This window comes from Rattus norvegicus, chromosome 19, assembly GCF_021556685.1.
Source record: "Rattus norvegicus strain SHRSP/BbbUtx chromosome 19, alternate assembly SHRSP_T2T, whole genome shotgun sequence".
NCBI classification, from domain to species: domain Eukaryota; kingdom Metazoa; phylum Chordata; class Mammalia; order Rodentia; family Muridae; genus Rattus; species Rattus norvegicus.
This window is the reverse complement of record NC_141552.1, coordinates 34,110,922-34,135,288: the sequence shown is the minus strand read 5'-3', so window position 1 is coordinate 34,135,288 and position 24,367 is coordinate 34,110,922. Positions and strand designations below refer to the sequence as shown.

Below are 24,367 nucleotides of genomic sequence, written 5' to 3'. Positions count from 1 at the left end.
AATCACTTCCCTAAGGAAGCTTCTCAAAGGAGCTGCTTTGGATGCTGTCTCATCATGGGGAGACAATGGAGAAACCCAGCTCCCCCCCGCCCCCAGACAAAGAGAGCTAGGAATAAAATCCTCTCCCCAAGGATGTGTGGAATGTCATCTGTGCAATGTTAAGGACTCTCTTTGCTGCACCTCAAAGGCGACACCCAAGGAACTATCACCATTTCCTTTCCCTGGACTCTAACTCAGCACAGCACTGAGTGGTCCTTTTCTCAAGCCTTTGTTCTTCCCTGAGCTTTTGTGAGCTATCCAAGGGTACAGGGAAAAAAATTACCATTCTGCTTAAAGTAGCCAGTTCCTGTTCCTTTCAACCGGAGCCCCTTTAGAACACCTGGATGAGGCTCAAATCCGAAAACTGGGGCCAGCCTTTCATGTCCCCTTGACAGGATCCCTAGACTTGGAAATTAAGCTGACAACCTAACGAAAAGAGGTCACCTAACAGGCGTCATGGTGACAACACCAGAGGTGGTGAGAGTGGGCACAGGCCTCCCAGGACATGTCAGAGGTCTGGGATGCACAGCCCAGAAAGTGGGGAACCGTGAAGAAGGAGCTGTAGATTCATACTCCAGGAGACGAGCAGGCCCAAGGGTGACAAAGGGCAAGAAGGGACAGCAGGTAATGTGGAACTGACAGTGCAGAGTGACGGATTAGACTGACAGGAGTGTGGTGGGCAGGCTCTCCAGCAGGTGCAGCTGGTACAAGGGCCCTTGTGAAGCTGCCTTCATTACCTAGTGGAAGCCAGGCAGGAACACGGAGCGATGCAGTAGGCTGTCAGTACGACCGCAGGAAGAGCCTTCTCGCCTCCCTGGCACCCTGTGTGAGGTGAGCCTGCTGGTTACATGGACAAGACACCTCTCTCCCGTGAAACGGGAGCTAATTGCACATCTCAGATGATCGCTTCCGGATGGCACTCTAACAGCCTGTGTGTAATCATGCTTCATTATGGGAAGAAGCCCATTCTCCTGTTTCTACTTCACCCTGGAAAGCAAGCACCTGCTCAGAGCCGCTGACTCAACCTTTGCTGCCTCACGGACCCGTGCCCCAGCCCAAGCCAGAGACTGGCAACTGGCAAACGTTTATTAAAACAGATCTGGGCAGCCAATCCCTCTAGAACCCGTGATGTTACAGACGCCTCTCACCCAGTGCAGACTCACAGGATCAGAATCTTCGGCATCAGGGACTAGCAGGTGCACTTCTCAAAGGCTGTGAAGAAGCTGCAAGGGACAGATGACCAAGGGACGAGATACCTGACTTACATGGATTCTGAACAGGCAGAGCTTCCGTAGCTGAGGCCTTTCAGTGGAACCATGCCTTGCCGTCCAGGAAATGAAAAATGCAAGACAATGAGAAAGGACAGAACCGGGTTGTTTCTGCCAGTATCCAAGGGACAGTGAGCAGTTGGGTTTAGTTTGAAGGTGATGATGTTTTCAGGGTCGGCTGCTGGATGGATTGTTGGTTATAGACAAGGAAGAATCAGGCTGATGCAAGGGTGTCTGTTCCAGCCACCAGGAAAATGAAAAGATACTGATGTTGATGGGCAGAAAAACCTCTCTCTCTCTCTCTCTCTCTCTCTCTCTCTCTCTCTCACACACACACACACACACACACACACACCTCTGTACATGTACACACCTGCAAGTGAACACACACACCCTTACATAAACACTCATACTTACGCCTGCACATGCATAAACACTTACACAATGTATAAAACAAGAAATCTAATTCTGTTTAGGATCACTGAGATAACACCCATTCAAATGGGTACTAGAATTTTTGTAGAAGCTCAAAAGCAAAGGCCTGCATTTCACTGAATGTTGTAACCTTTGTCACATTGTATGAAATGCTTCCTGCCTCAGGGACCCATGTCTTCTCTCAGCCTCGTTCCCACTGTGATGGTCACATACCAATGAACGGAAGGTATTTTCTTTGTGTTGCTGGGGAGCCCGCTTAATTATAAGATGGGCGCTGTGTACAGCTCTCACTTTGCTACCAACAGTCTTTGTCAGGGCCCTGGCATTGTGATGCCACCAAACACATGCATTGTTTCCTCAGAGGAGCACAAGCCATGAGTGTTAATTTGTGGATCCAAAGCCTCTCCAGGTTTTTCTGAGATACTAATTCTCATTCCTCAAACACAGGCTGGGGATGGAAAATTCCCAGCTCTAACCAGCCCTGACATCAAGCCACACAGCTCTGTCCCGTACTTATACCAAATTAGGATCAGCCGGGATTCCTTTTCTTTGTTGAGAAGAAAATTTACTGTGGAATTCCAAGACCAGAAAGAAAGCGTGAGAGGCGAGGTCACCCTATAACTCAGTCAGGGCCTCTGGTTGCTGTCTTCAACAGGCGCGTGCCTTGCTTTTCATTCCTCAGTGTTGAAGAGAGCTGCTCATCCCTTTCCACTGTTGGTGCTTCAAATCTTTCCAAGAAATAGTGACAAAATTCTCAGTCTTTTATGGACTTTAAAGGAGTGTGGTGCCCATCTCTAAATCTATCCCTCTGAAAAGGCAGTGGAGGTGTTTCTGGGTCAGGCCAAAGTCAGTGAAGGGAAAAGTTAATGTAAGGAGTACACTCATGTCATCATCAAAGAGCATGAGTGTGCGTGTGTGTGTGTGTGTGTGTGCACACGTGCACACACATATGGGTAAGCGTGTGTATGTGTGTGGATGAGTGTGAGTGTGTCTGTGTGAGTGTGTGTATGTTATGTATGTGAGCGTGTTTGTGTGAGTGTATGTATGTGAGTGTGTGTATGAGTGTATGTGAGGAGTGTATCTGTATGTGTATGTATGAAAATGTGTATGATAGTGTGGGTGCATGCACATATGTTTGAGTGTGTGTGAGTGTATATGTGTGTACACACATGTGTGTGAACGTGTATGTGAGTTTGTATGTGTGTGAATGTGTGTCTGGGTGTATGAGTGCGAGCATGTGTGTGTGTATGAGTGTATGTGAATGTGTCTGTGTGTGTGTGTGCAAGTGTGTATATAAGTGTGACTGTGTCTGAGTGTGTGTATATGAGTGTGGCTGTGTTTGAGTGTGTGTGTGTTTATGTGTACACATATGTGTGAATGTGTATGTGTGTGTGTATGAGTGTATGTGAATGTGTGTCTGTGTGAGTGTGTGTGTGTGCGAGTGTGTATGTACGTGAGTGTGTGTGAGTGTGTGTATATAAGTGTGACTGTGTGTCTGAGTGTGTGTATATGAGTGTGACTGTTTGAGTGTGTGTGTTTATGTGTACACATATTTGTGAATGTGTGTGTGTATGAGTATGAGTGTGTGAATGTGTGTGTGTGTGTGTGTGTGTGTGTGTGTATGTGTACGTGTATGCGTGCGCTCATGCAGAGGTTGATGTTGGGAGGCTACTTCCGATGCCCTCCACTTTATTTTTTGAGACAGGGCCTCTCCCTGAATTCAGAGCTCATTGAGTTTGATCTAGCGTGGATCCTGCTTCTTACAGCAGGAGCAGGGGTGCGCTGAGGCTGTGGAGGAAGGTAGCTGAAAGCATTCCAGCCTTACAGAACCTCACAGCCACTCACAGAGGTACGGGAGATGATCTGAGCCTGTTCCTGGTCTTGCCCATCTTGGGATTGAAAATTTGACTGGGGCAACATGAATATGAATAAAAAAAAATGGGGGCACGGGTACAGAAAAGTTGGGATTGGATGGGTTGTGCTATGCAACCTGGAAACTTAGTGAGTTTATAACACACAGCACAGGGAGTCCTTAGCTAATCTCCATGGGTCCCTGCAGGGGAAGAGTCTCATCCAGCGGGAGGGAGCTGTGGTGCAGGCTTTCTGAGAACACTCAACATTTGTACAGGAACCAGTGGAAGGCTTTGCTATTTCCCTGAGCCTGACCTAGGGAAGGCTTTGCCACTCCTATGGGTTTGAGGTATCGGAGTCCTTGTCATGGCCACACTCAAGTCAACAGTAGACATTCATTCAGGACTCTCTCTGCTCCTTACACAAGTCACTCAGAGCTTCCCCACCCATCCCCCACAGGCCTGGGTACCCAGGAACCTCCAGAGCAGTCCTCTGTCTAGGAAGCCTCAGGAGCCCAGAGAAGGAAGGAAAAGTACCCAACCCTCAGAAGCCACACAAATTGGCACCCTTAGCCTGGCTGGTGTTGACAGCATGCCCAGTCTCTCAGCAACTTCAGACTAAGAGGGAGAGACCAGGAAGCGATGCTAGAGCCTAAGGTGAGCAGAGCAAGTTAGCAGCATAGCAGGCTACGAGTAGCAGCACCTTAGTATGTGGGCCTGCTTGGTCATTATAAACTCATCTGAACGCCCAGCAAAGTATACAACAGGGAGTTTATTTTTGATCCTCTCAGAATACAAGGGGGAGTCTTTAATACATGATCTGAACAACACAGCTTCCTTTCAAGTGAGGAGGAAGAAATACCCAGTTGCCTCTCTTTGGTTGTGACTCTCTCTTTCCTCTCTGAATGTTTGCAGTCATTTCCGACCATGGAAGGAAGGGCACTGGGTAGTTTACCTGATGATCAGGCCAAAGCAGTCTTCGGAACCCAGAATCTATTCTCCGTTAATTAGAACGAAATCCCAGAGGCGGTCATGAGTAGAGCCACCAGCCCCTCCATTGGCCAAGCCACTCTTTGTACCTGGCAACCTACTGAGTTCCATCAGCCCTTCTGCACTGTGGGCTCTCTGTAGCCAGTAGGAGTTTCAATATCCGCGCTCCACGATAAACACAATAGCTTGATCCTGGATCCCTCAAACAGACGATTGACTAACCCATGGTATTTCTAAAAGGATTTTAAAATTGTATTTATTATCAGCATGTCACATACTCTATTCCACCTTTAGGAGTCAGCCATATCCTTCTATAAGGTCCAGAAACAAACTCACGTCTCCATGCTTGTTTGGCAAGCACATTTTGCTAGCGAGCCACCTTGCTTGTCCTGATTCATGGTATTCGATGCCGGAGTGAAGACAGAGTCATTCTTGTCCTTTAAGAATAATAAAGCCTGACCCCACGCTCACAGCATGTCGATGTCAGGCATGGGTTTGGGCAAACAGCAGGGGAAGATGAATTATAGGTCAACTGTAGACTACAGATGCAGTGCAATTCTACCCTAACGCAAGTGGGACTGCTCAGAGAGACAGTAAGGATTGGGAGGAGGAGCCTAACGCTGAGCCAACACTCCAGACTTCCTACAAGCCAGTGAGCCCCGCAGCCAGTGTACCCGTGACTACTCTTCTGTTCACTCAAGGGATACTCTTCTTGTTCATTGTCCTGGGTAGGCATAATCTGACTAAGGAATAGTCTACTGGGCGGCAGATGAACTGGAGCCAAGGCACGGTCCTGAGGTCAGGCTGGAGCCTCAAAGACCTTCCTGGCCCCACCCCCACTCACTCTCACCTTCCCAGTCCACTAGAGTATGTGTCTATCCCCAGGATGTGCCAGTTTCGACCCTGGGGTGGCAAGAGGCGGGGGGCAAAGGAAGAGGCTAAGAAAAAAATGCATGGGATGGATGGTGTTTACTAGGAGCCTCAGAAGCCTCCAGGAAGTCCTCAAAGATCATATCAAGAAATATCTCTCTTATCCCTTACCACAAGGCCATCACTGTATCCTCAGGAAAATGATAGACATGTGTGGGCTTTGGGATGTGTCTGCACAACTTCTCAGCCAGCCACAGTCATGCAAAGCAAAGCACCTTCTGGGAGACAAGACTTAGCAAACATGGATCCCATGGATCTTCTCTTAGCGTCTTCCATATTGTCCCTGTGTCTTCCCATCCTAGGGTCACAACTGGGACATCTTAGGGATAGGCTCATCTTCTAGTGAAATGGGAAGATGAGCGTGAGTGGGGGTGGGACCAGGGGACTTCCATATCAGTGTCCCTGCTGGGGAAACAGGGAGAGGAGGAACCCTGAGGGCTCCAGAAAGTCCTCTAAAGAACATATTCATTGGCTGTGCTCACGTCCTGCAGTTGTGACAGGCACAATTTGCTTTGGATCATGGCATCAGCACAGGACACTGTGGTCACAGAGCCAAGGAAGGAGAGGAAGAAAGATGCCCCAACATATAAAAAAGACACGTGCTCCACTATGTTCATAGCAGCCTTATTTATAATAGCCAGAAGCTGGAAAGAACCCAGATGCCCTTCAACAGAGGAATGGATACAGAAAATGTGGTACATCTACACAATGGAATATTACTCAGCTATCAAAAACAATGACTTTATGAAATTCGTAGGCAAATGGTTGGAACTGGAAAATATCATCCTGAGTGAGGTAACCCAATCACAGAAAAACACACATGGTATGCACTCATTGATAAGTGGCTATTAGCCCAAATGCTTGAATTACCCTAGATGCACAGAACACATGAATCTTAAGAAAGATGACCAAAATGTGAATGCTTCACTCCTTCTTTAAAAGGGGGACAAGAATACCCTTGGCAGGGAATAGGGAGGCAAAGTTTAAAACAGACACAGAAGGAACACCCATTCAGAGCCTGCCCCACATGTGGCCCATACATATACAGCCACCCAAATAGACAAGATGGATGAAGCAAAGAAGTGCAGACCGACAGGAGCCGGATGTAGATCTCTCCTGAGAGACACAGCCAGAATACAGCAAATACAGAGGCGAATGCCAGCAGCAAACCACTGAACTGAGAACAGGACCCCCGTTGAAGGAATCAGAGAAAGAACTGGAAGAGCTTGAAGGAGCTCGAGACCCCAAATGAACAACAATGCCAAGCAACCAGAGCTTCCAGGGACTAAGCCACCACCTAAAGACTATACATGGACTGACCCTGGACTCTGACCTCATAGGTAGCATTGAATATCCTAGTAAGATCACCAGTGTAAGGGGAAGCCCTGAGTCCTGCTAAGACTGAACCCCCAGTGAACGTGATTGTTGGGGGGAGGGCGGCAATGGGGGGAGGATGGGGAGGAGAACACCCATAGAGAAGGGGAGGGGGAGGAGTTAGGGGGATGTTGGCCTGTAAACCGGGAAAGGGAATAACACTCGAAATGTAAATAAGAAATACTCAAGTTAATAAAAAAACAAAAAGATACTGCTTTAAAAGGAATCACCTGCAAAGGCATGCAGACGCATGCCAGCAGGGAACAGGGTAGGCAAGCAGAGGGGGTAGGCAGCTAATAAAGAGCACACAGGCCTGAAGACAGACAATATTCAACAGCATTGAAAAATGCAAATTATAAAAGCAGTGGGAATGAAGAAAGCTATCTGGACTGAGGGCTGGGCCCAGTGATGGTGGTGAATGCCCCACCCCACCCCGCTACACACAGGATCAGGTTCTGAACCCATGATGCCTTGTACTTGCCGAGCATGGAATACCTTTAACCATAGTGAAGACTGCCATTGTCTTCACTTGAAATATGAGAAACTGAGGCTCAAGAGAGAGTTGTATTATATGATGAGTCCTGTGCAAAGAATTCAAGAGACCTTTGTAACAGTCCCTGGGAAACATCCCCCACAGAATTCATTCAAAGGCAGGTAGGAAGTGCGCCTGGGTAGTCCCACTGGCTGCTCTCCCCCCACCCCCAGCCAGTCCTGGGCTTCACTGTTTGTCGTCACTGTCAATGGAATGCACCAGCCCGCTGAGAGGGGACTGGATGAATGGGAAGATTAGATTTAAACTCAGGCACAAACAGTGACATTAGACCCACTACCAGAAACTGTAGCCCACTCAGCGTTCTGGAGCTCAAATTGGTACTGAGGACAATGTAAAATCTGCAGTCTGAGAGGAAGGAGCCTCCCGCTGGGTCCCGGGCCCCAGGACCCTAATCCACCCCCTCTCCACCAGTGCCTGCCCCTCCCTTCTCTTTCCTCGATTAAGACGGTAATTAGAGGCCAGCGAGGCTCTCTCTACACCTGGGTAATTATGTTCTCATTAGGCTCCTCGGCAGCACACCGCTCTGCTTGCTCTGTGCTCAGGCACAGTCCCCTGTGGGCTTCCCCGGTGCTGCAAGCTCCTGGTGGCTCCAGGGAAGTTGGACAGGTGACCTCCTGGCCTACTGGCCCTAGGGCTGCTGGGCCTTTATGAAGCTTCCCTGGGTTCCCCTCATCACGTCACTGAGCAGCTTGCTATGTGGTTCTCTTGCCACGGAGAATAACACTTTAGCCTCCACCCTTAGAGAGGCAGAGGTGGGCTGTGGTAGGGCTAGGTAAGACTCCTCAGAGGTAGGCAGTGAAGGGAGGACGGTTCTGCTGTCCTTTGTAGAAGGGGGAACTGCATACTATCCGGGCAGGAAGGGAGGAAGTAACCCAGGCAGTCAGGGGGCTGGGGGAGGGAACTTATTCAGAACCAGAGGGAGGCCAAGTTTGGGGTGGTCCTGGAACCCTTAGAGGTTGGGATCTGAAGCCACTTGTTTTAGATGAAAGCAGGAGTTAAGGCCCAGATCTGCTAGGGATCAGAGGCTTCAAAGTCTTAAAGGGAACCAAAGGCAGGTATGGGTTTTTTAAAAAAATCTCCCCATACACCTACACACCCACCCACTTCCCAAGCTTCTAGTTGGGACAGGAAGGGAGTCCCCAGGGAACTGCAGCTCTCTGGGGCTTTTCTCTTGACTCATCTCCAACTTGCCATCTGCTGTCTCTCATGACCCCATCTGTGGCCCAATTTTCAGGCCCAGGTCTGGTTACTTGCCTCTGACCGAAGGCTCCATTTTCAACCCCAGAGATGTCCAGTTGTCACATGCCAGGAGCGTGGCATAAATGTGGGTGGCCGCTCCATGTGAAACCCCAAAGCAGAAAGGGGAGACAAGCCCAGCCCTAAGTGGCCCCTTCTCTGTCAGCACCAGACTGGGCCCTCCCTGGAGGGCAAGGAGCAAGTGTAAGCCTCCTAGGTAGGGCATTAGCTGCTCTGTGGATTGGGATAGTTCCCAAGGTGAGGTGGCCTTTTAATCAAACTTGGGTCCACTGTGGAATTTGATTTCTGAAGAAAAAAAAAATAGGAGAGTAGCTTCAACTTCGAGGCTGGGGTGGCACATGTAGGTACAAACAGAGAGCGATGGGAGATGGATAGCCAAGTGGCACAGGAAAGGGCTAACAGGAAGAGGAAGAGGTGGGGACCAAGGTGAAAATGGGTTTCAATGCCAGCCTCAGAAGCAGGGACCCAATCCTACCAGGGGCCATGTAGAGCCATTGGCTCCTTGTTGGGATTCAGATTTGGGCCCCAGTGGGGACCCACAACCCCCTGCCCTCGACCCAGTTAGTGGAGTGGAATGGAACCTGTATGCCCCTGTTTCCAGACCAGAGAATCATTGGGTCCCCAATGACTGGGACAGGAGGGACTCTTAGAGACGTTTAGACTCCTCTCTGCCTTTAGACAGAAGGGCAGCCTGAACGTAGGGAGACTTACCCAAGTTACCCAGGAGGAACTCAGCTTGGTGGTTCCCCAGCACCAGAGGTCCTGCACACTAGACCTTGGAATGGTGCTGCGCTTAGGGAAAGGAATGGACAGCATTCAGGAAGTTCTCTGAGCTCCAAGGTGTTCTGGGAGCATTTGCATTGGTAGCAGGCTAAGCACAGGCTGTAATCCTGGAACAGTGAAACTACACTTAGGATGGTAAGCTCAGACAGCTGAGTTGTTGCAAGGTTCCGTAGCAAAGACTCTCTTGTCCTTGACCTGTCTTTCCCAGAACAAAGCTCTCTTATCAAAAAGAAAAAAGAAAGAAAAAAAATTCACCTTTTTAAAAATTTAATTCCCTAAGGCCCCTCTCACCAGAACTGTGAGAATGGAAGAGACCGGCGGTTCCACTACATTCCCTCGGAACCCCCTTTTGTCACCTACGGCCCCCTCGGTCCCTAGCCCTGTGAAGGGCGCTGCTGCCAGAAGCACTTTAAGCTGTGCGGTCGACAAAGAGGAGCTGGGTTCCCAGGACTGCTGTGCTTGTGAAGCGCTGGGGATGGGGTTGGGGGCAGGAGACAGAAATGCCAGAAATTTTGCCTGCGGTGGTGTTAACCCCTGCTTTCCCCACCCCTCACTCAAGAACCACTGAAACTCAAAACTGAATCTCAACCCAAAAAAACCCTGGAGGAGGGCCCAGTACCACAGGAACCCACCGGGTCGCGGATCTCAGTCCTGGACCCTTGGCTTCCGCCCGCTTCTGGCGTTGCATCACCCGCGTTCAACACAGGGTCAGCTTTCCAGACTTAAAACGAAGTCGTTTATTTCAATTTTGCTTTGCACATTATGTTTCGGTACAATCAAAACTTCTGGACGAACCCCTTTAAAATCCTACGAATGAGCGCAATCGCAAGTCTGGCCGCCGCCGAGGTTGTTTGGCGGGTGGACCTCAGGTTCAGAGGCGCTGGTACAAAGTGTAAGGTGCTTCGGGAGCCGCGGAGCGGAGAGAGCTGGAGACATCCAAGGAAAGTAGGCGTGAAGACACTGTCACGCGGGGCAGGCGGGTTCGAGTACTAGAATTGGGAATAATTCCTGATGCATTTGGAATTGAGGGAGGGCAACAGATTGCTTCCAGGCTCTCAGTCACGGCTAGTAGGATTTGGGTCATATATCTCACATTGCACCAAAGCAGGGGACACAGGGAAGGCAAAGCGAGCCTGCTGCGGGAGACAGCGCAGAAATGGCTTTGTGAAGAAGGCCTTGTGCCCTGGCCTCTCCTCGCAGCTTCCAAGTATCTTGTTTTTCCGCCCACCTCAACCTCGCAACCCGGAAAAGGCGAAGTTCAGAAAGCTGTTTCAGAAAAATAAAAGTCCCACTTTGACTTTATTGGATTAAAGCAAAATTAAAATTTGGCTATTCACACGTATGTTACAGAGGAAGAAGAGTCCCGAAGAACCTCCTTGGCGTTTGGTGGAGCCACAGAACACGGGGCATTGACAAGCATCAGAGAACAAACACCAAGCAGCCTTAGATTTCACGATCACTCCGAACAGGACAGAAATACGGAATACAGCCAGCGTCCACCTGGAAGAGCTCTTCGTGTACAAATGATACGTATTTATGTATAGTTAAACCAGTCACCACGAAGGTGAGTCTTTCGTCCGCTAATAAGCGGGGGATGAATTCTCTCCAGCTTAACTGGCGCGGTGTTTGAAGAGCAAAATCTGTTTATTAAAACTACCTGCCCCATTCAAAAACAAACAGAAACCAAACTGACCCCCTCTTCGAACTGGGGCAGGGGGGCATACTAAGTTTCAGTAAGTGGCAGGGTTCAGAGGGGGATCGGGTCGGGAGAAACATTTCACATTACTTCGTTAATTGTTAGGGACATGGACGTGGGTAAGGAACCATAATGACAAGGCAAAGTCTCTTCCTCGATTACTGCAACTGGCTTGGGGGAGGCGAGACTAATTTTGGAAACGGGAGTGTGCAGAGCTAAGCGAAATTTACTTCTCTTAGTAAGGGAGCGGACGAAGTTGGACCGCGGGCGGCGCGCACCTTGGTACCCAGTGTAGCTAGGAACACGTAGGAAGTTTCCGGTGTCGCCGCTTCCTCGCCCTGGTAATTTTCGGCCTCTTTCTCACTCCCCTCCTGCCTCTCTCCTGCCTCCATTCCCGATACGAGCCAGTCAGAGGGGAAACACGAGGAATCCAGAGAAGGTTGAGTACTTCCAGCCCCCCATCAAGTTCCCCCGCTCCAGCTTGAGGTATGCTCGGTCGCCTTTCTCCATCTGGATGAGGACGCCGTTGCTGGCAGCCTCGCGTGTCACGTCTTGGTCGCCGGCGAAGGCTGAAATCACCGGCCAACCGTTCAACATGAGGCTCACCTGAGAAAGAAAACGACCTGCATCAGAAGCTCCACCTACGCGGGTGACCCAACCTAGGCGCTTGGCTAGCAGCCACCAAGGCTTGGTGAAGCACGAAGTGTGCGGGGCCGTAGAGGGCTTGGCTGCTCGCTGCGAGGCTCTAACAGGAACCCACACTGTATCTAGTTATCTAGAAGGGTCTGCCTATCCAGAACCGGCGGTCAGGCTCCTTCCAGTTTCTCAAAGGAGCGCACCAAGCGAATCCCGATTGGACATGATCCAATTTAGTGAACCCGCAGGTGGCTGTAGCGTCCTGAGACCTTTGGCCTCTCGCCAGCTTGCCGCGAGCAACTCTGCTCCCCGCGCGTCCTGAATTACTAAACAAATACCTTCACCCGGGGCCTCTCCCGGGGTCTGTGGTCAGAACAGATTAGAAGCGGCCAGGAGTGGCTGTCCGCAATTCCGAGGGCTGCGAAACTGCACTAGAGCTTCGTTCCCAAGTCACCCGCTGAATTCTCGCCCTATCCATCTCTGCCGCGCCCGCCATCGCCTGTTTGTGCCCTTGCAGTGCCAGCGTCGGCCTAGGGCCAGGCGCCCTGTCCCCAGTCGCGTTTTGGGCCTCTGCGGGTGCTCTAAGGAAACGCAGACGTCTTTGGGGACCTGGTGGGTGCTGGCTCGGACGTAGTGGCCCCGGAGGGAGTTAGCACCACCACACCCACCTCGACCCTTTTCTCTGTCCACGCTACGAGATTCAAGTTTAAAATCAAGTCTGCAAAGGAAGGGTGTGGGGTTAGAGAATGAGATTCTGTCCGCGGTGGGGGAAAAAAAAAGCGGAAAAGCAGGCAGAAAGGCTTTGGGCTGCAGCGGATTGTTGAGCCTAGAAAGCGAGCGTGGCAGAGACCGTATAAAGGCCCTAGCTGTCTGTGAGGCTAACAGCCCTTATAGAAAGTCCCTAAAGTCCCTAAGGAAAACCCAGGGATCTTTACAAAAGGGTTCAGAAGGAGAAGGCAGGAAACTGTCTCTGGGGATGCTTTCAGGAACCTTGGACAGCTTAAGGGGCAGTGCAAGCCAAAGAACCATGTAGGAGGCCCCGCTACCCGTCCCCGGAGCAATGGGGACTTATGCCACTGATTTCTGCCGCTTGCTTCCACAGAGCCTCCGACAGATCCCTACTGCCAGGACCCCCTCTACCGATACCCTGGCCCCCAGGTGACAGCTGACCTGGATGGTCTGTCTGTTGTAGACTTTCACCACGTGGAAGTTAAAACTGTAGATGCCTTTGCGCGGGGCGATGAAAGTGCTGCGTTCTGAGTCAAAGTTGTTCCCGATGTTCACTAGTACCTATAAGAAGACAGGAACGAAAAAGGGGTAGACCGGAGTCCGCCCGAGCATGGCCTCGCGCTTCTGCAGAGCCCCTGGAGAGTATATCCCACATTCGTCTTCCACGCTATCCCTGTCACCCCCTCACCAATCCATTCTGGATGCTGCAAGAAAACGGGAAACTCACCTGGTCGAAGTAGATGATCATGGTGCGATTACTCATCTCGGACGGCTCATGGTTGGTGCTCCTGATGGCAGAGAAAGCCACCTTGGCGCTGCCCGAGCGCACAGAGATGCCCAGAGCAGTGCCCGTAGGGTCGGACGTGGGGTTGGAGTCACACACCACCAGGCACTTGCCCTCCAGGACGATGGGTTCTGTCTCATTCTGCCCGCGGGCTGGGCCTGCCAGCCACGCAGCCCCCAACAACAGCAGCTCCACGACGCCCAGCATCGCGCCTCCGGCGCCCACCCCGCCCCCCACCCCGGGGGCTGCCAGCGCCAGCCGCCCCCCTCCCCAGCCCTGCTCCGAAGCCCCCTCCTCAGCTCTGTGCGCAGCTCTGCCAACGCCTCCCGGGCCACTACGCCTCTCCCTCGCACTCCAGAACAAATGTCCCCGCGCGCCGTGTACCCGGAGCCCCGCCCGGGCCTCAGGGGTGCTGCGGCCGCCCAGCCGCACTTGGATGCATAGCCTCTGCTGCCTGGTCCCCGCTGTTGCCGCCGCCTCCTGTCCGCACTCGCCGCTGCTGCCGCCGCCGCCGCTCTGAATTATTGATGCAGCGGGCGCTGCAGCCAGAGCGGGCGGAGAGCGCGCGCCGGGCACAAAGGCGCGGACCAAGCCTGGCCCCGCCCCCGCCCCTCCCAGCCAGCCTCCCTGAGCGGCCCCGCCCCACCTCCGCCGAGGCCCCACCCCCTAGCCAATAGCGACGCACCGCGCTCCCCGCCGAGCCAATGGCTGCCCTGTCCGCGCGCGGCCACCTGACCTAGGGCGCCGTTGTTATTAGGAGCAGCGAGGCGGGTGGCGCGCGGCAGCGGGGCTGGGCTCCGGCCCGGAGTCAGCGGAGGGAGCGCGCGCGCGCGCTCCCCGACAGTCCGCCGCAGCCACTCGCCCGGAGCCTTTTACTTGGCCGCGTTGCCCACAGCTACCTCGACCTCGCGTGCCGGGTTTGCGAGCTTTCAGGTATGAGGTGGCGCGCGGCGGGTCGGTAGTGCAGGATCGCGCGGGCTCAGGGGCGCGGCGTGGATGTGGGGGGCGGGCAGGAGCGCCCCCCCGTGGGCACGAAAGCGCGGGGCAGCGACAGCCACGGGCAGGTTAAGGGCACGTACGTGCGGGGCGGGGCCTGCGTGGCGGCCTGGGGCGCACGTGTCGCGGGAAGTGGAGTGGACATCGGGGGCTCTTCTGGGGAGGACGTCCGAACCACCCGGAGTCACGCGTGGACTCTTTCGCTCGAGGGTAGGTGTGCAGATCGGCCAGACGGGCTTGCGCCCCGTCACCGAAAGAGCTGGTAGTTTTCTCCTTGGTTCTTGGATCCTGTTTTGCGTCCGCACCCGCGCCCGCACCCGCGCGAGTTCTACGTCCTTCCCGCCTATCTCGTCCACCGTAGACTTAAACCACACACGAATTCGGTAGACAAAGTGAAAATACATCCTCGACCAGTGTGAGATGAGGAGAGGAGCTGCGGGGGTGGGCCGGTCCCTCACCTCGCGGCGGGAACGCAGACAGGTAGGCCGAGGCCCCGGAGAGCCACGGACCTTGCCTGGAATCCAGACCAAGCGAGCAGAGTCGGTACTTGTGCTGGAGCTCATCAGTGGCTACCTGTCGTGGGAACCTCTTGTGTGCCGCTATGCAGGCCATAGGCTATTGGTGCTGAGGTGGCCTCCGGGAGTAAGGCAGGCAGCTTTTCCCTGGCAGGCCTCTAAATCTGGGGACAGCCTCACCTAGCTGCATCCCCAGCCTCTTCTGTTTCTGGGAGGTGTTTTTTAGTAGCAATTTAAAGAGTTAATGGAGGAGACCTAATACGTTCTCTTGTCTCTCCGACTAGAAATAAGGGGCGAGAACGGGATAATGAAGTACAGTTTTAACCCTGAAAGGCCTGGAAAACACCCACGGAGCCCTAACCTTGGCCTGGCAGTATCCTAGACACTAGCCACTCTGATGGCCCCTAGCACTTGCTCAGTGATGCCCGATCAGGTGCAACCGAGAACAAGACACTAGGGTGGAATGGGGGTGGGAATACCGTTTTCGTGGAGGACACATAAGGGAAGATTGCCTTCACCCAGGTGGTTGCCAGCCTGTTCATCCTGTCCTCTGATGAGGCTTTGGTGAGCAGTGCCCACTGCTGGACTACCAACCCGATGTCAGGAATCCCTCAGCTTCTAGTGGCAAATCCCTCGCTCTGCGGTTTACAGCTGTGCCTTTTTGCATGTACATTCTGCAGATGTGATTAACCGGCCCATCCTTTGTTTTCTACTCTGCTTTTGAAACTCAGCCCTTCTTTTTCCTGACCCTGTGAGCCCACCTAAATACGCTCAATGGAGGAACCTCCCACATGGAATCAGTTTCCATCCCGGTGTCCCGCTTGAGCGATTCTCATACAGTTGCACTTTGGTTCAGATCGATAGAGCCTGGGTCACTTGCACAAACCCTGGGGTGTACTATTCCCAAATCAGCGAATCGCTTCCAGTTCTGCCTTACCCTATTTCCACCTTCACTTGATGACTGTCTGTGAAGGCCTGCAATCTCCACTTCTCTCCATGTAAGATTTCCAACCCATCATGCCCCAGCTCCCTCATCCCTTTCCTGTGTACTGTGTTTAAAACAATAAACGAGTGCTAATGTAATGTTTGTAAGTCCATGCTTTGCTGAGCAGTGATAACCAAAGGATGCTGTGTGATTGAGACAGGAGAGTCATTACACACCGCAAACTCGATCATTCGTGTAGAGTAAGGATTCTTCTAGGGGCAGGTGACAGCGCCAGTTCAAACAACCTTAAAATGTTTACTTGGTCATTTCAAAATGCCTAGGATTGTCTTGCCATGTAAGGTGTAGCAACTGGACCTGTCATTATGTCACTAGGCTTTCTTGTCAACTTCTGGCTTCATATTCAGCCTTTTTATATGATCCCAGTCTTTAAAAGGTGCTGTCACCTTAGCCCTAGTAAGAAACAGCCCCCCTTCTCAATACTTGCAGCTAAAATCTCAGAACTATTCTTACAAGGGACAGTTTGAGTCACCTGCCAGTTGTCCATGATGATTTTTTTGAGATTTTTAGCCTGAGAGCCAAAATGCACACCACACATAGTAGAACCAAGTAAATATCATTCTATCTTTTCAAAACTGTTGGGATTGGTTTTTATCTGTTCGATTTTTATGTTTCCAGAAGGGTGGATAGACACCTGGAATTCCTTAACATTCATCAAGTGATAAGAACAAATGAAATATTGAGTTGGAGCTATAAAAAGAATCGGTTGTTTCTGGAATGAACATCCTCCGGTTTAACTTGTTTTGGCCTTCTGGTACTGAAACACGGCTAAGGTACTAAAAAGCACAGCTATACGCTTTGTGAAGCTTGTAAATCAGCCTGTTAGAAAGGTTTAGTGAACTCCAGATTCCCCATAATGAATTTGAACGGCTTCTGTTATCCTTAGTATCGGCTTTAAGTGTGGCTTCTTATTTTGCTGAACTCAAAGGCAGTTTCCTCTGGCCGTGCTCTGATTTCCCATCCTCAGGGAGCTTTGAGAGGAGTGCAGCACCAGCCTCCCCAGCTGTCATGCTCCTGGCAGCCAATCGGCCTTGCCTTTACCCCAGGGAGAACAGCCTGGGAATGATCGGGCACATCCAGGAAAGGCAGTAGTTTCTCACAGGATTCAATCCTTTTGTTACATCAAAATGCATTCTCCACACCGAACAGGATTTCATCTCTGTAGCAGTGGTTCAAAGGGCCAGTCAGTGCTGATCCCTGGAATTTGGTTCATTTCTTCTTAAAGTAAAAAGGAAGGGCTTCTTTATTCTGAAGAATGTTACGGTTAGGGTATCAAAGGTCATTTCAAATCAGTGCCTGACAGATAGCTATCCTATAAACCATCCATCTAATCCTAAATTACTTGGGAGTTTGAGTCTTCACAGTTTTCTTCCTGTTGCCTGTTCAGACACTAATTAGATGTAATGTTTTGTTTTCCAATCACAAGGGTTAGACTTCAAAATTAACTTTGTAACTAGACACCAAGTATTCTGTTTAGTAAAGACCAGTTTGTAACGTTTTTAAAATCTTTTTCTTAATTTTTTATTAAAAAGAATACTTTTAATTTGCTCTTGGACCTCATGTTAATATCAGGTTCTACATTTTCTTAGTCTGTGTTCCAAAAAAAGCATTGTTTCTTAATTTAAAAATGAATTTAAAAATGCAGCATAGTTTTCAGAATGATGCCTTAAGTATTCTGTAGCATGTGAAGGTGGGAATTTCATAGGAAATGTTTCTTCAAACTAATGAGCTTTCCTTTAAGGTCACAGGGAAAGATATAATGTGTTCAGACCTGTTCTCCAAAGGAAAAAAATGCATATATAGGAAGGAAACCTGAAACACCGGATGCCCTTTCCTCCAGGAAGTAATGATGAGCTGTTTTCGGTGGTCGGTTATGGAGACAAACCAAGGTTTAGCCAATTGAGCAGATCAGCGGGGGCTGCAGTCAGCAGTGTGTACCACTCCTCACTTTTGCCTCCAGCTCTGCTAAGCGGGCTTCTTGAAAACGGTGGCACTGACTCTTCTCTCTATATGTTTTCTATATGTTTACCTTTATCCTATAATCAGAAGGTAGAAGAAACCTACACACAGACACATACACACACACTGCACACACAATGTTAATAAACGGGAGAACTTCAAACAAATGATTTGAGTGTATGTTTCAAATTTAATGTGTGAGAGCTGTTGGGTATTGTCATCGTGGGTGACTGGATTACAATTTTGGAAGAGTTACCTTGTTTTATTAATAGGGGGCTTTGGCATATTTCTGCACTGTATATTCATTTACAGTTATATGAAGACTGCCCATGTCTCAGAGAGCTGTCATGGGTCTTTGAGGAGGCTGCTAACAGATTGTTGAATTTTCCATTCCACAAAAGGGAAATGAAAGGAAAAAAAATGAGTAGACCTTTAAGGGTGGAGAATGCAGAAACATGAGATTAGAGACTATATTTTTAAAACTCCCTTTAGAAACAAACACTCCCAGATTAAGTCAGAGGCACATGCATGGTCCTTCCCCCACCCCCCACGCCAGGCCTCAGTGACAGATTTGTAAGCCAACAAGCTCCCCATATGTCTGCTCTCCTCCACTGAGTCAGCCTTCCCTGCCCTGCTCCTGTCCTGGCCGCTGACCCTCACAACTTTCAGTTGGTTCTGCCCAATGAAAAGTAGTAGCAAGCAGTCATGGGCAGGTAGAAGAGAAGCTGAAGTATCTGCTGACACTCTTCCCAGTGAAGCCAGGGGTTGTGAGGGAAATGACCCTGGAAGATCCTGACTGTGCTGTCTCCCTTCCATAGTCAGCTCCTACCCAGGGGCCATATCTCCTCTCCTGAGTGCTAGCGCGCTCCAGGAGCACTCATCTTCTGCCCCAAGCCAGGAGGTCTGTCAGTCTATGAGTTCTCTATATCTGCTAATGAGTTCTTTTTTTTTTTTTTCTTTTTTTTCGGAGCTGGGGACCGAACCCAGGGCCTTGCACTTGCTAGGCAAGCGCTCTACCACTGAGCTAAATCCCCAACCTGCTAATGAGTTCTAACCCTGCCAATACCTGTTGGGTAAAAATCTCTCCATTTCGCCTGAGTTTAGTTCCTTTCCTCCTGTGATCTCACAAATTTGCATCAGTATATAAAAATTGGTGTCCTGGCAACCAATTTAATATACTTCATTCTTTTGTAGGAGCATTCATTATAATTATTAAAAAATGGGTATGGATTAAATGCTGACTTACTGCAAATTTAGATTAGCTGTGTGATTTACCAAAGCCATACACTTCAAATTAACAAATTATGATTGTAAGTTTTTAAGAATATTAAGGTGAAACATTATGAATATTTCAAGTATTAGCCAATGTTGAAGCCACAAAGCTTTTGTGTCCCCCCATCGCACAGGCATTAATGTCCTGGGAAGTCATAAGGCTATCTTAAGAATTTGAAATATGAAGACGTTACCAAACGTCTTCATTGTTGGAAAAAGCATGACAATTCTTGCCGTTTGGTTTTTAAGCTTGTAAAGTTTTATCAGTGCCTACTTTAAATAAATAAGGGTTTTATTGTCATTCAATAAAATAGGTGATGATTTAGGTTTTAAAGGAACAGATTGGAAGCAAGGCACAGTACGATATATTTCAATATTTAGATACTTAGGGCAAATTCTCTTCATCAACCATTCAGCTTAACTGCATTTTATAACTGTTGCTTACAACTTGAGCTTCTTGCCAAAACAGACAACAGCAAAGCAATTAGAAAGTAACCTTTGACAGATAAGCTATTGCACATAGTAACAAAAGCTAGAAGGAATTCAGTGAATTCACTACTCAGAGCTCTAGTGCTCTCAGACAAGAAGAACAAGCTGGCTGAATTCCTAATGTTGTCTGGTAATGGCTCTGTAAATAAGTATGGATGGATCACAGTTTATCTGATTTTCATGCCACATTAAAAGATTTCCTGAATGTTCTAATCTACTCCATTACTGTGAAACCGGTGCCAATATGAAATGATGCCTATTCAAGATGTTGGGGTTGTATTGAGAAAAGGTTTCTTTCTGTAGCTTCTTAAGGTAAGATCTAAACTTTGAAGTGCCTTAATTCTTAGCCGGTCATCTGCCTGCATTTTGCAGATGACTCTGGAGTGTAAGTCCTCAGAATGCACAACCCATGGCTTCTCTGTAGTAATACCAGAGGCGGAATGTAAGAGAATGGGGTCTCCTTCCTGTGCTTGCTAGGGTGTCAACTGATCAGCTGTCACCTCTCTGCAAGGAGTAGCAAGTGTCTACCCTCCGAGTTTGTCTGTGAAGATGGAATGAGAGAATTCACACTGGTGGCTAGGCATAACTGGGAGCTGTCACCCTATCCCTAGTACCCCAGGCCATTGCCCCATGCCTGCTGGGTACCTCTTGAAGCCAGATGAGTTGAGTTCTCTCTTGGCATCTGAAAATCCAGACACTGTCTTCCTTTGGTATTAATAAATAGAAAATCCTTGACCTTCAGATTTAAAACAAAAAAATAATACCTGTGAACTTAGTAACAGTGTGTACATAACTGACAGTTTCAAAAGACTCAAATCCTTCTGTATTTATTCAACAAACGCGTATTGACTACCCTCCTCATAACATCTTATTTACTGGGAAGACTGAACATTTGTCAGTGAACAAACCTAGAGCATGAGGAAATAGCTGATTTCTGTAGCAGCCATGTTTTCTCCTTGTGATATCCCTGGCCCAAATAGTGACTCGGCCCTCGTCTTGCAGATCAGGCTGACCACCTAATCCAGGCTGCGACACAGTCGTGACGGCCATGCTTTGCTTTTAGCTGAAGCATCATTAAAGAGGTACTTCACAAGCCAAGATTTGGCTGTTTTGTAGATGACATTTAATTTTTTTGCCATTTCTAACTAGGGATTTAATTGGAAAATCAGCATTATAAATTTTATGTTGTCATTTCTATTTTTAAGTTTAAGCAGTTTCAAGGACGGTGGGTCTGCTGCCTGCAAATTAAAGCTGAAGGTAGTTGGTACTTGTACATTTTGGCTTTTAGAGTGGTTTCCTGGGCTTTTTGTCTGTGGAAAATATCATTTTAATAAATTTAATGTGGCCTTTAAATATTGCTGTATTTCTTTATAAAATGTTCTATTTAAAATGTGCTCTGAGAAGGGAACGTGATGCCTGTGTTTAAGGTCAGGAACAGGAGGTATGGAGACTGCTGCCCTGGTTCGGCCTTCTTCACCTCTGATTGCGTTCAGTCAGAGAACCTTGCCTCCCTGACCTCTCAGCATCCCCAGGAGACCTTGTGCTGATTGTGTGTGTGTGTGTGTGTGTGTGTGTGTGTGTGTGTGTGTGTGTGTGTGTGTGTATGTGCGTGCATCTATCTGTGTCTGTGTGTCTGTCTGTCTGTCTGTCTGTGTCTCTGTGTGTGTCTGTGTATGTCTGTGTGTGTGCGTATATCTGTGTCTGTGTGTCTGTCTGTGTGTGTGTGTGTCTGTCTGTGTGTGTGTGCGTATATCTGTGTCTGTGTGTATGTCTGTGTGTGTGTCTGTGTCTGTGTGTATGTCTGTGTGTCTGTGTGTCTGTCTGTGTGTGTGTGCGTATATCTGTGTCTGTGTGTATGTCTGTGTGTGTGTCTGTGTCTGTGTGTATGTCTGTGTCTGTGTCTGTGTATGTGTACGTATATCTGTGTCTGTGTGTATGTGTCTGTGTGTGTGCATATATCTGTGTCTGTGTGTCTGTCTGTCTGTCTGTGTCTCTGTGTGTGTCTGTGTATGTCTGTGTGTGTGTGTCTGTGTGTGTGTGCGTATATCTGTGTCTGTGTATGTCTGTGTGTGTGTCTGTGTGACTGTGTGTGTGCCTCTGTCTGTGTACGTGTGTGCGCATTTGTGTGCACGATCTTCCATGTCCCGTTGTACAAATGGACCCTCATAGCCTCACCCCTTCACCCCATGAGTATGGACGGGAAGCTTTGACATTATGCTTGTGTAAACATAGAGCTCGTTGTGTCTCCTGTATCTTCATAAATGACTTGGATTATGCTAGAAGAGTAGTTCTTTAAATAGAAGGTTCTCCCATGGAAATTGCCCACAATGCTGAGTCCACCCTCAGCATTGAGTGAGGCTAGAGTATAGGGTGCATCCTCAGCAGTGCCCAGAAGCCTAGTGCGTCTCTGGAGTCTCCAAACCAAATTTATAGCAGTTCATTAGTGTAAGGGATCATGAAAGCAGTGGGATTGCCACCATCACGGAGGAGGCTTGGAAGACTGAGCTCTGCGGAGGGCTCTCCCTTGTTCTGTAGAAACCCACACGCCTGTTTCAAGCCCAGTTTTCTTGAGAGCATATGTCTTGCTGAGCAACCAAAAGAATGTTTATATCCCAGTCACTTGGCAAAAGCCTGACACTGCTTCTGGGAGATACGCTTCAGGCCTGAAGGATGGAGCTTAAAACCAGATGAGGTTTGGGTCACAAGAACTGGCCCTACCTTGGTTCTCTCTTTTGTCGCTAAATGGAACTACCTTGTGTGTGTGTGTGTGTGTGTGTGTGTGTGTGTGTGTGTGTGTGTGTGTGTGTTAGAAGATAAATAGGAAGGCCTAAAATCAGTTTGGTTATTCTCACCACATTCTAAATGCAAACAGGCTTGACGTTGCCCACAGAGTTGAGAAGCATTTGAAACTCCATGATGTGGCCATTGCCTGAAGAACTATTTCTATTATATCAAATTGCCCTGTGTCGATAAAACAATTTGCAAATGATTGCTCATTAAAAAGTCTACTTGATATTAACCAGGGTCATGGCACATTTAAAGGAGGTACAGTATTTTGGTTAGCTACTTCTGAAAGAACACAGGGAGGGCAGGTAGCAACATCTTTGTTATCCTAGGCTAAGATTGTGTCCTTTGACCACTTTTGTAATTCTGGTGTCGGTCCACTCCACACAGAAAATGTGTCTTCATACTCTTTTCTTAAATGCCTAGGACAGAAGGTTTCTTTTTTTTTTTTTTTTTTTTTTTTTTGGTTCTTTTTTTTCGGAGCTGGGGACCGAACCCAGGGCCTTGCGCTTCCTAGGCAAGCGCTCTACCACTGAGCTAAATCCCCAACCCCTGAAGGTTTCCTTTTAATATATTAAAGTTCACATGATGCTCGCTGTGCTACACAGGCATTTCCCCGTGGTTTTCAGCCTTGCAAACCACACCCGAGGATGCTCATGGACGTTCCTCCCAAGCCTTGGTTTGCCTTCAGCACTAAGTCATTCATATTAGAAGCAGAAATCCTCTCTTCCCATCATAAACACATCTCTTTCAAAAGGACTTCTCTTGTGGATAATGTTTAATATCTGAGAAATTAGCATAACCTTTTTTTTTAAGCACTGCTCGAACCAAAACATTATTTTGTGGGTGGACTCAAGGCTACATGTCTTAAGAAAAGCATCAGGTTGATTCCACTGGGAAAACTGTCTTATTAACAAACTGTTAATACATTAAAAAGATGCCTTCAGAACTGACAGGTCCATATAGGTCTGAATAGAATTAATCATTAGTTAATAGAATTAAATGAGAGTTAGCAAAACAAAGCAGTTGCCTATATACAGAGTGCTAGCTACTGGAAACCAGCATGCCTTCCATAGACAGATCTACAGTCACCCAACAGAAGGCCTTCGGTGCTTTTTAATACTCGAGTCTGGGTGTGTAAAGCTAGTCTAGCAGAGGTAGCATTTGCCCTAGTCTTTCAGCGTGCAGAGGTGGGATGGTTTTCTTCTCATCCTTCTAAAGGTTCTTCACTCTCTCTAACAGGCCTCAAGAAAGTGGCCCTGGCCCAGGCTCAAGTCCTGGTTGGCTCTGGCTGGCTTAACCTGAAATGTGACAGTCTTTCCTTGTAAGCAGTGTTGTTCAATTTGACATTCTTTTTGTTGGTGTTTTTGGGGCTCACTTACATAGCTCTGGCTGTCCCAGAATTCCTTGTGTTCTGAACTCACAGAGATCTACCTACCTCTGCCTCCCGAGTGGTGGGTATGCCACTACTCTTGGCTTAATTTGAAAATTCTTAAGGATTGTGAGTCCCTCTGTTTTCTTCTCATTTGCCCCTAAGTGATATGAGAGAGAGAGAGAGAGAGAGAGAGAGAGAGAGAGAGAGAGAGAGATTGACTGTTGGCTTGCCCATACTTTTCCTACATCTGCGACACAACAACTGTATTTCTAATCTTAAGAATTGTTGGGAACAGGGAGCTGAGGAGTTAACTCAGTTAGCATAAGAAGCTGAGTTCCATCCCCAAAACTTAGGCTAAAGATAAAAAGAAGGAGGAGAAGAAGGAGAAGGAAAACCAACAGGCTTAGTGGTACACATGGAGGAGGTAGAAACAGTTGGGTCCCTGGGACTTGCTGGCCAGCTAACCTAGAATACCTGGAAAGTTCCAGGCTAGTGAGAGGTCCTATATGAATGAACGAATGGTGGGTAACACCATAGCATACAGTCGAAGTTACCTTCTGCTCCCACCATTCATTCTCATTCTCTCTCTCTCTCTCTCTCTCTCTCTCTCTCTCTCTCTCTCTCTCTCTCTCTCTCTGCTCTCTCTGTCT

The 24,367-nt window shown here is 48.8% G+C and overlaps 2 protein-coding genes across 13 annotated transcripts in view; one reads left to right on the top strand and one right to left on the bottom strand.

Moving 5' to 3' along the window:
• Positions 1-9,721: 9,721 nt before the first annotated feature.
• On the bottom strand, positions 9,722-13,531 carry Cbln1 (cerebellin 1 precursor). The gene is made up of 3 exons (NM_001109127.1): positions 13,268-13,531; positions 12,982-13,101; positions 9,722-11,781 (listed from the first exon to the last, which is right to left on the bottom strand). The coding sequence occupies exons 1-3, from the start codon at positions 13,529-13,531 to the stop codon at positions 11,584-11,586; spliced, it is 582 nt and encodes a 193-aa protein (NP_001102597.1). The 3' UTR covers positions 9,722-11,583.
• Positions 13,532-14,079: 548 nt separating this feature from the next.
• LOC147999361 (uncharacterized) overlaps positions 14,080-24,367 on the top strand; it is a 58,212-nt gene continuing 47,924 nt past the window's right edge. For 7 of the 12 annotated variants that reach the window (XM_087595356.1, XM_087595355.1, XM_087595353.1 and 4 more), the window contains exon 1: positions 14,167-14,530. In XM_087595356.1, coding sequence (XP_087451482.1) covers positions 14,321-14,530 — 210 coding nt within the window. In that variant the 5' untranslated portion in view covers positions 14,167-14,320. Of the gene's footprint in view, positions 14,531-24,367 lie in introns of all 12 variants that reach the window. The other 5 variants (XR_015643583.1, XR_015643582.1, XR_015643581.1 and 2 more) reach the window with 1 other exon arrangement.